We start from the raw sequence: 10,006 nt of genomic DNA on the forward strand, positions 1-10,006 counted from the left end.
ATGTGCAGGGTCCCAGGAGGGCGTGTGCAGGAGCCCGGGCTGCTTCTGGGAGAGAGTCAGCTGGTCTTCGCCGCCTGGGTGGGTCAGGGACATGGCCTTGCTGCTGACCTGGCCTCCCTGGGGCCTGGTGTGTCAGTCACTGAGAACAACAAGGGCTCTGCCAGGAGCAGCCCGGTCTGGGGACCATGTCCCCGGCCCCACCCTTTACTGGCAGCTCCCTCCCAGCCGGCTCCACCTTGGTCTTCTTCGGAGGGCCTGGGGGAAGGCCTGTGTGCCTTCTTGCTAGGCCTCTGTCAGCTGAGCCCCCTCCAGGGCTTGGGCGCCCGTCAGCTCGGGGCCGGCCTCTGCTGACCAGCTGGCCAACAGGTCACTGAAGTCCGGGGTGCCGGGGTGCAGCAGGCCCAGGGCGCTGGGTGCTGGCTCCCTCCAGAAGGATGGGGGCAGCTTCCTCTGGGTCATGGGGGTGATGTGGCCGTACTTGCGCTCCAGCCTCAGCCTGCGGCCCACAGCCGCTGCGCCTGCCAACGAGAACCGGCGCAGCCCAAAGTCAAAGAGCTCAGCCAGCGGCCCCAGCGCCGCCCCACCCAGCGGTCCCTCCGGCTGCCCGGGCCCAGGGGCCCCCTCGAGCTCTGCCCGGTCCAGCTCCCCGCACATGTCTGGGTCCTGCCCCTCCTCCTTGCGGCCAAAGTACCGCTGGATGTCACCGCTGATGAGCTCGGAGAAGCGCAGCAGTCGTAGTGGCGTCTCGGGGCTGCCAGGGCCCTGCAGGGGAACCTGGGGGCCAGGACCACTCCCTGTCCACCCTCCATCCTGCTGCTCCTCTTCCTCGCCCTCCTCTTCCTCGCCTTCCTCCTCTTCTTCCTCAGAAGTCTCTGGGAGCTCCAGGTCAGGGGGCAGGAAGGGCTGGTGGGCCAACAGGGGCAGCCTGAAGTCACCCAGGGGCCGGATCACGCCGGCAGCCATCTCCTCCCGCTGTCCTGTGGGCAGCAGGCGCTGGCAGGGGAGAGATAGAGGTGGGTGGGAGTTCCAGTCCTGTCCCCTCCCCCCACCCCCAGGGACAGGCGGGGCCTGGGTGTGGAGAGGACACTCCGATAGACATAGGGTGCCCACATGCTGAGACACGGTGGCTGGTGCCTACTGCTTGGAGTGCGATGGTTGGTGGGCTCAGGGAGGAGCGAGAGAGCCTGCAGGCGACCAGGGGGCGTTCGTAGGGGCCCTACTGGGCTGGGGCTGCTGCTGTGACTTCCTGGCTCTGGGCCTGGGGCTGGGACAAGATCCATGGCAAGCTGGCCACGGTACTGCCCTTTCCCAGCCTGGGGAGCCTCTGCCAGCCCTAGTGACAGCAGGGGCCTGTCCCCCCGCCCTGCTCCAGCCTTGGTCACATCCGACACAGGAGGGCAGTTGGACAATGGAGGATGCTGAGTGAGTGGCCGCAGCCTTGGTCCCGCCCACACGGTGTCCAGCAGGATTCTATTGACCTGCACCCACTGGGGGAGGCCCTGGGAAAGCAGACAGGCGGGGGGAGCAGCTGAGGGAGTTCCTCATGCAGGAAGAAGGGCAGTGTGCACCGGGGCCCCGGGGGCTGCAAGGCAAGGGGGTGGAGACCCAGCCCTCCCTGGCCATCCCCAGTGGCCCCCCGCTCCTACCTGCCCGGGCTGCTGCTCTCCCAGTACTGCCTGCACCTGGGCTCAAGCATTTATAGGCAGGCCCTGCAGCCGCCCGGGCTAGCAAATATTTGGCGACGGCATTGTCATCGCAGACTGGACAAATAGAGCCCGTTTGCTTTAGCGCCTGGCAACCAGGCCCTGGTCCCACCTGTAGGCAGCCTGCCCAGGGACCCTGGAGTGTTTGCCCCGGTCCAGCTGGCTGCACCCGGGCCCTTATCTCCACTGTCGGCTGGGGCCTGCGTCCAGCCCGTCAAATAGGCGGAAAATTAAATTTCATGCTATTTTGAGTTCTGGAGTAGCCACTCTCAAGAGAGCCTGCCCCTCTAGCTCCCTGGGTAAACGGTACTCCTGAGGGTGGGGGTGGAGCAGGGGGGAAGCCCCAGGGACCACCAGCAAGGCAGGAGAAGGCTGGGATCACCCTCAGCCTGGGCATTGTGGCCGTCAGTGCCACCTGGTCCCCTGCTGAGCCCGGCTGAGAGCTGCCTCCTGAGTGGGGGTCGGGACCCCACTTGGTGGCCCCGCCGCCTGCCCTGAGGCTCCTGGGTGACTGGAATGGCCACAGCCACGAACAGCAAGACTGAGAATTGGGGACGGAGTGGGGTGGGGGATGCCACGCACAAGTCGAGGTGTCCCAAGGGCTGGTGCCTTTTGGGGGTTCCCTCCCAATCTTCCCTGTTTGTTCCCACAAGAGTCTCCAGGACGTCTTGTAGCTGAGATGACCTAATCCATCGTGACCTGGGCTCAGCTGGTTGTAGCTGCCCAGCCCCACATTCAGATAAGGACACCTTCTGAGGTTCCAGGTAGATATGCATGCCTGGGGTCACACGTACCCTGTCCCCTCCCTCGCCACTCACCGTTTTGCTGCCTAGAGCAGCCCCCGTAACACAGGTTGAGTGCGCCCAACTGAGTGGCCCCTCACAGCCTGCCCTGGGTCCCTACCCTGAGCCTGCAGGCAGCAGCCTTTCCTAGGGTGGTCTGGCTCCTCTCAGCCAGCAACTCCCCTGCACACAGCATTTAGACACAGCTCCCAGCCCTTCCCCCACAGTGGGGTCTCCAGAGGCGCTGCCCCTGCCACAGCCACTGTCACCTCTCTGCTTGACGCCTGGCCCCTGCCGCCCTCCTCTTAGTCCCCCAGCAGCAAGGAGAGAGCTGTGTCCAAGGGTAGGGAAGGGTCCTGGGTACCTCAGGTCCGGGGGACCACAGCCGGGAGATGCTGGCCCCAGAGCCTTAACTAGCCTCAAGACCATGCCCAGGGACTGGAGGCCCACAGGAGACAGACACTGGTGCCTGCTGCCCTAAGGTCCTGGCCCCAGACGGCCAGACACTGCGGCTTTCCTCAGCTTGATTAAGGACCGACAAGGGGACCCTGAGCTGGGGGAGGGCGAAGGGAGCAGTGTGTGTTGGGGAGAGGGGCTTGGGCCCTGTGGGAACAGAGGCACAGCAGAAGGTGCATCTCCTGTTTAGGATGTACCAGGGCTCAGGCTGCTGTGGCTGAGCCCAGCTTCAGCCTCCAGCCCCGCCCCCACCCCTCAGAGGGTCCCTGCCAACACCCCCCTGGCTGCTCCACCCTGCCGCACACCAGCCAGCCTCCATGCACTTTGCATTGATCTGCCCTGGGAAAAACCAATAACTCCAACATGTCAGCTCTCGAGTGGCACTGCTGTAAACGTTGGCATTTGGCACACACGGGTGCAGCCGGTGCCACCCTCTTAGTGGGGCATCTCCGCTCCCGTCAAGTTTCTCTGTGAGCCTTCAGATGTGCTCCCGGCTGGGAGGAGGGAGGCGCAGCCAGACAGGTGCAGGGGGAGGCCAGGGTGCCTGCGTTGCTGTTCCCAGTGAGGGCGTCTCTGCCCTCCATTCACCCTCTCCAGCAGGGGGCGTCCCTCCCGGGGCAGAGCTCATGCCCAGCGCCTGCGCAGGCACCCCAGGCGTCACCGCTCCTGTGTGCTCCTTGGCCTGCAGGCCCCATCCCAGAGCGATCCCAGTGTCCGTCCTAATCCAGGAACGCCTCCCTGTCAGGAGTTCCATCAGCAGAGGGCTGCCCAGTCAAGTCCTCATAGTTCGACGGCTGGGGCTCCAGTCGCCTGAGTCCGGCATCTCATTCCTGGCCCTCAGGGCTCTCCATCCACTGCCACATCCCAGAGGGATCCCGGCGCAGCTTCACCCACCACCCACACAGTCAAGGGGTGCTCTTCGGGCCCCACAGGCCAAGTTGGTTTGGCAGTAGTTCTGGGGTGGAACAGGTGGGCCAGCCGAGAGAAGGGCCTGAGCAAACAGGTGCTTCTGTTGACATAGCACTCCCAACAGGCTCTGGGCCGACCTCATCCCCCACCCCGGCTGCAGTTCCTGCCCTGATGGCCCGGGGCGGGGCGGACACATCCTGGATGTGGCGCTGCCCCTGCCAGGCACAGGTGGGGAGAGTTGTCTGCCAAGGCAGGCACTCAGCTCCCCCTGCAGCCCCGGGTGTGCGCGCGTGCAGGCACGGATGAGGTGGGGACCGCGCCCGGGCAGCTCTGGTCCAATACCGCCCCTCTACCTTCCTCTTGGTGGCCGGCTCTCCCATGTGGACAGCAGGGGTGCTGCCCACTGCTTTCTCAGGTGTGTTAGTAGGGAGCTGGATCAGAAGTGGAACAGCCACGACTCTAATGCAGATACTTAACCTACCGCCCCATTGCGACCCAACTGGACTCTATATGGCTCTTTTATGATCCAAATCAAATTGCTCCAGAAGTTTGTGGGAAAGTGGGGTAAAAAGAAATGAACAGTGTACTGCCAGCACCAGGGCTCAGGGTGCTGAGCCGTTGCTCATGACAGCCAGCATGCCACATGGCACCGGTTCGAGTCCCTGCTGTTCCACTTCTTATCCAGTTCTCTGCTGATGTGCCTGAGAAAACAGCAGAGCATGGGACAGGACCAGTACTGGCACTACAGGCAAGCCCCTACCTTCCACGCCACAGCACCAGTACCAGGCCTCAGTTTTCTATTTTTTTTAAGATTTATTTATTTATTTATTTATATTGCAAAGTCAGAGAGGAGGCGAGACAGAGGAAGATCTTCCATCTGACGATTCACTCCCCAAGTGACCTCAACAGCCGGTGCTGTACCGATCCAAAGCCAGGAGCCAGGAACTTCCTCCAGATCTCCCACGTAGGTGCATAGTCCTAAGGCTTTGGGCCGTCCTCGACTGCTTTCCCAGGCCACAGGCAGGGAGCTGGATGGGAAGTGGAGCTGCTGGGATTAGAACCGGCGCCCATATGGGATCCTGGCGTGTTCAAGGTGCGGACTTTAGCCGTTAGGCTACCGTGCTGGGACCATCAATTTGTTTCCTTTTTTTTTTTTTTAACATCCAAATAGACGCTTCTTGCTCAGGGAAGGGAAGGGAGGGAGGAGTGGACGGGGCGCGGTCCTCCCAGCCAGCTGAGCAGAGTAGCTGGGGCCACTCGGGCAGCATGGCGAACTACACTTCCCGGCAACCCTCATGGTGCGCAGGAACCAGGCCCGAGGCGGAAAGAGCGCATCATTTCCGTCGCGCCTATAGACTACACGTTCTGTAGCGGAGGCACCCAGCTTCCGGGTTTCGTGCGACGGAAGTGATGTAGCTCGGGGCGCCGCGGTCGCGATGGGTCGAGTGCTAGGGGCACCTACGCTCGGGTACGTTGCGGGGCCGGGAGGGCTGTCCACGCGTGTCTCTGTGGGCCGGGAGTGCTGTCCACGCGTGTCTCTGTGGGGCGGGAGGGCTGTCCACGGTGTCTCTGGGCGGGAGGGCTGCCCACGCGTGTCTCTGTGGGCGGGAGGGCTGTCCACGGTGTCTCTGGGCGGGAGTGCTGTCCACGCGTGTCTCTGTGGGGCGGGAGGGCTGTCCACGGTGTCTCTGGGCGGGAGGGCTGCCCACGCGTGTCTCTGTGGACGGGAGTGCTGCCCACGCGGCGCCGGCGCTCACGCGTGTCTCTTGCAGGGCCGTGCGGGCGCTGAGGCTGGCCCGAAGCTTGCACTCGCCGCGCGGCAGCCGGGAGGAGGACGGAGCGGACGGCGGCCGCCCCGTGGCCTTCTCGTCCAGCCGGGCCAGCCCGGCGCAGTGGACGGTGCGGCAGTCCCTGGGCGGGCAGCAGCAGCGGCCCTGGTGGAAGGTGCTGCCCTTCGGCCTGTCCGTGCTCCTGCTGGTCAGCTGGTGCTTCCTGCGGCCCGAGAGCCCCGCCGACCGCTGGCTGAGGCGGCTGCTGGACGGAGAGGGGCCGCCGGGGGACGGCCGCGGGCCGCCGGGCCAATAAACTGGAAGCTGCTCCGGAGGAGTTTGTCCCAGGGGTGCGTGTCGGGGCGGGCCCTCCGGGGCTGTGTCAGGACAGCCCGCAGGACGCTGTCCCAGGCCCGGCCTGAACACCGGTCAGCGCGTCCTTCCACGGGCGGGGCCGGGGCGCAGGCCACTGGGATGGACGCTGACGCCCTGGGAGCTCTGCAGACACGGCCACGCAGGGACAGTGTCCTGAGCGGGAGGGCACGGCGGCGGGCAGCACTGGGCAGCACCCCAGCTGGTCAGCCGTGGCGAGACGCTGCTGTGCCCATGGCCGCTCTGGCCTGTGACCCTGAGGGCCTGGAGCCTCCCTGCACTCAGGAAGAACCCTGGCCACTTCTGGGATGGTCGCCGGGCCCCTCTGCCCCGCATGGCTAGTGTTCAGGTCAGGGCTTGGCTGGGGCTCCCGCAGGGCCGCTCCGCACCGGTCATCCTTATCTCGCCTTCTGTCGCTGTGTCCGGGAGTGGACAGTCTTCCAAGGCTGGTTGGCCGCAGGTCAGCTGTCCACGCAGCTGTCCAGAAGGACAAAAACAGCCCTAAGGCCCAGCGGTGTGCGGGTTGAGGGGCAGCGTGGGCGTTTGGATTTGTACTTAAAAAGGCTGTTTCGGAGAGGTGTGGAGGGCTCGGACAAGTCAGGTCAGCTACAGGTTGGGGCAGCTCCTGCCCTGGGCGTCCCCGCTCTGTCCCTTGACACCGTTACAGCCAGAGCCACAGACAGACTGTTGGACGTGCAGTTCTTGGGTGCTGGAGTCTGGGCTGGGAGAGGACCCCAGGCTCCCCGCTCCCAGCAGCTGCAACTCGGTGATCTGCCAGCGACCGCCTGCCAGCCCGGCGTGGCCCAGTCCTGACCTGTGGAGTTGAGGATCAGGTTGCTGCACAGCGGTCAGCTAGCTGTGGGAGACGGTGTCCCCGAGGGTCTCTCTGGGGTCCTGGCCAGCCAGGCTCTGATCAAGAAGATCCTGGACGAGGACTCCTGGTGGCAAGGTGACCCTCTAGCAGCGGTGGGCAGGCAGCCAGGCAGGGTGAAGCCAGGTCTGACAGAGGTGCCACCCCATGCACCTGCATCCCTCCTCACCCAGGGCTGGCTTCTGTGGGTGGGCACACAGCCCCGCCGCTCCTGGAGCCCTGTCCCTCCTCACCCAGGGCTGGCTTCTGCGGGTGGGCACACAGTCTCGCCACTCCTGGAGCCCTGGCCATGTGAGTAGTTTGTGGTTCCGTTTTTAAATCATGACAAAATATCCAGATCATGAAATCGTTATTATTTTTATTCTTTAAATTTATTTTACTTTTGATGATGATTACATAGTTGAGAAGAATATATGCCCATGTGGACCACCAGTCAGGGTGGGAAGGGTCAAGGGATGGGGCAAGTGGGTAAAACAGTTGCTTCCAATTTCTTTTGTTTCCTGCCTCTGGGGGAGAGGGGAGAGGGCTGCTCCTAGCAGCCTAACGGGGAGGGTGCGACAGCCGCTCAGAGTGTCATCCCAGGGGCCCTGATGTGGAGCCTGTTCAAGCGGACTGCTTAAGTGGCTGTCATAGCTCTGAGATGCTGTTGGTTTCATTGCTCCAAGGTTGAGGAAATCTTTCCAAGGTCCACTGGCTGACCTCGTCCACCTTAGAGCCTCCACTTGTTGTCCAAGCTTGTGCAGGAGAGCTGTCCGATTCGTTGCACCCTCCATGGTTGTAGACGTTCCTCTGCAGGCCTCAGTGACCTGGCTGTCAAGTCCTCTGTGTGCATCTGGCCGTGCCGCACTGCACAGGCCTTGGCTGCCGTGGAGACCCAGGTCTGACATGTTCACTCCACGATCCTCTGATTCTCGCCGAGGTTGGAGTTCCGAGTCCTGTGATCCAGTTGGGGAGGTCACCAAAGAAACCTTGCCAGAAGTGACCCCAACATGACTCCTGTGTGTGCCAACCAGTGCACGGTCTGGGTTTGTCTCACCCACAGCAACCCACATACACACTGGTGCTTGCAGTCGTCTCCTATGCAAACCAGTGGATGCTTGTGCCAGGCTGGGTGTCCCCTCAGTTCCCCAACCAGGCCTGCTCCCAGCCGCATATTGTGTGTGCCAAAGGTTGCTCTGACCCAGCTTGGCACAGCGCCGCCCCCCCTCCCCCCGCCTGCTGCAACCTGGCCTGGCCCAGCCTGCCCTGAGTCCCAGTCCCCACTGGTGGGTGCTTCAGCCTAGTCCTGCCCAGCCTGTCCCCTGGCTTTCATGCAAACTGGTAGGTGTGATAGCTTAGCCCAGCACCCACCCTGGCTCCTGTGCATGCCAGTGCGCTATGGTTTGGCCTGGTCCTGCCTTGTTTGCTGCCCCAAGCCTATCTATACACCTGCCAACAACTGGAGCAGCCCTGTCCCCCTGACCAACACCCAGCCCTGACTCACGTGCTTCCAGCAGGAGCTATGGCGTTCCCAGGTTCTCCTACCAGACCCCCTCAGGCATGTCTTCAAGTGCTGTGTCCTCACCTGGCAGTCCGCCCGCCAGTCTCAGCCTCTGTGCGTGCTGCTAGATCTGGCCTGGCCTGGCCCATGCCCAATTCTTGGGTGCTGCAGCCTGGATCAGCCGGGCCTGTTCCCAGCCCCACCACTCGTGTGTTGGTGGGCGCCATGTTCGTGCCGCTTGGCCTATCACCAACCTCAGCTCTCAGGCATACCAGCTGGTTTCCACAGAGCACACATATTCCCTACAGAATCTGCCCCCAAACCCAGTTCTCTAGCGTGCTGGTTAGTGTCATGGCCCAGTGTGATGGGACCTATCCCTGTTCCAACTCTCATTGTCAGGCGTCTGGGTACTTGCGCTAGCCCTGCCAGGCTGGCCCCTAGTCTAGCTCTCACATGCACTGGTGCGTGGTCAATACCAACTGGCCCAGCTCAGGTCTTTCATGTCAGTGGGTGCATTGGTCTGACCCCCAAAGATTCTGCGGTTTCCCTCGTGCAAACCACCTGCTCTCAATTCCTTGCAGGTGCAGCAGCCTACTTGGTGCAAGTCTTCTAGAAGTCACTGCTCACCTGTCCTCCCTCAACGGGGCTCCCTCCCATCACCTTCAAGCGTGCGGTTCTTGCGCCTGGCTCGAGGTGCGGCATGCCAGCTCAGGGCCCTGCCTGCCGTCTCCGCTGGCACACTGGTTAACCCCGATAGGATCAACCAGGCCCAGGACGCCGGGCAACTGCAGGCTGCTTTCCTCCTGGCAGTGAAACACTTGCCTGGTACAAGGCAACCCTTAAAGGTGAGTATTTATTTTTCACTGGAAAGTCAGATTTACAGAGAGAGCGTGAGCCAAAGAATTTCCATGCATTGGTTCACTCAAGTGGCCGCAATAGCCGGAGCCGAGAGCTTCTTCCGGGTCTCCCACGCGGGTGCAGGTCCCAAGGCTTTGGGCCGTCCTCGCCTGCTTTCCCAGGACACAGGCAGGGAGCTGGAAGGGAAGCGGGGCTGCCGGGATAGAACCGGCGCCCATAAGGGATCCCAGCGAGTGCAAGGGGAGGACTCCGGCTGCTAGGCTGCCACCTTAGACTTCATTTTCAGGGAAACTGCAGTTGAGAATAATAACACTGTGCGCGACTGCGCCCCGGGACAGGCGAGAATCGCCCTCTGTTGGAGGCCTGAGAGCTGTTCCCCACATCCGGCCTCTCTCTCCCCACATCCGGCCTCTCTGTGCCCCACGTCCGGCTTGTCGTTCCCCACGTCCGGCCTCTCTCTCCCTGTGTCCGGGGTCTCTGTGCCCCACTTCCGGGCTCTCCGCCCAGGCCCAGTGATTCGCCCCCCAGTTCCGTCCGGTCCCTGCGAGGCCGAGATGGTGAGCAGCAAGACCCAGCCCGACCCTGTGGGGACGCGTCCCCGGCGGCGGCCGGCTCCCGGGTCCCTGCTGGACACTGGCGCGGGTAGGTGGGCGGCTCGCGGCGGCGCGACCCGGGCGGAGCGTTCTTGGGGAGCCCGGCCGTCCAGCAGGGGGCGTGCCGGGCGGGGCCAGGACAGGCGGTGTGGGTGTGGCCAAGCAGTTTGTGGGTGTGGCCTCGCTGCGGGGCGTGGCCCGGGGGAGGCGCAG

General features: G+C 63.3%; 2 protein-coding genes across 2 annotated transcripts; one reads left to right on the forward strand and one right to left on the reverse strand.

Moving 5' to 3' along the window:
• Positions 1-282: 282 nt before the first annotated feature.
• On the reverse strand, positions 283-963 carry PERCC1 (proline and glutamate rich with coiled coil 1). Its single transcript, XM_040973594.1, has one exon. The coding sequence runs from the start codon at positions 961-963 to the stop codon at positions 283-285; it is 681 nt and encodes a 226-aa protein (XP_040829528.1).
• A 4,283-nt stretch (positions 964-5,246) lies between these two features.
• Positions 5,247-7,082, forward strand: CUNH16orf91 (chromosome unknown C16orf91 homolog). The gene is made up of 2 exons (XM_040973988.1): positions 5,247-5,318; positions 5,623-7,082. The coding sequence occupies exons 1-2, from the start codon at positions 5,287-5,289 to the stop codon at positions 5,933-5,935; spliced, it is 345 nt and encodes a 114-aa protein (XP_040829922.1). The 5' UTR covers positions 5,247-5,286; the 3' UTR covers positions 5,936-7,082.
• Positions 7,083-10,006: the final 2,924 nt, after the last annotated feature.

Source organism: Ochotona curzoniae, unplaced genomic scaffold (genome assembly GCF_017591425.1).
Source record: "Ochotona curzoniae isolate NIBS_2020 unplaced genomic scaffold, NIBS_Ocur_1.0 contig_2321, whole genome shotgun sequence".
Classification (NCBI taxonomy): Eukaryota; Metazoa; Chordata; class Mammalia; order Lagomorpha; family Ochotonidae; genus Ochotona; species Ochotona curzoniae.

Excerpts from the sequence above, each read along its gene's own strand:
- PERCC1 (XM_040973594.1), bottom strand. The coding sequence starts at position 963 with ATGGCTGCCGGCGTGATCCGGCCCCTGGGTGACTTCAGGCTGCCCCTG.
- CUNH16orf91 (XM_040973988.1), top strand. The coding sequence starts at position 5,287 with ATGGGTCGAGTGCTAGGGGCACCTACGCTCGG. Across the intron at positions 5,319-5,622 it reads CTAGGGGCACCTACGCTCGG|GGCCGTGCGGGCGCTGAGGC; the intron begins GTACGTTGCGGG and ends TGTCTCTTGCAG.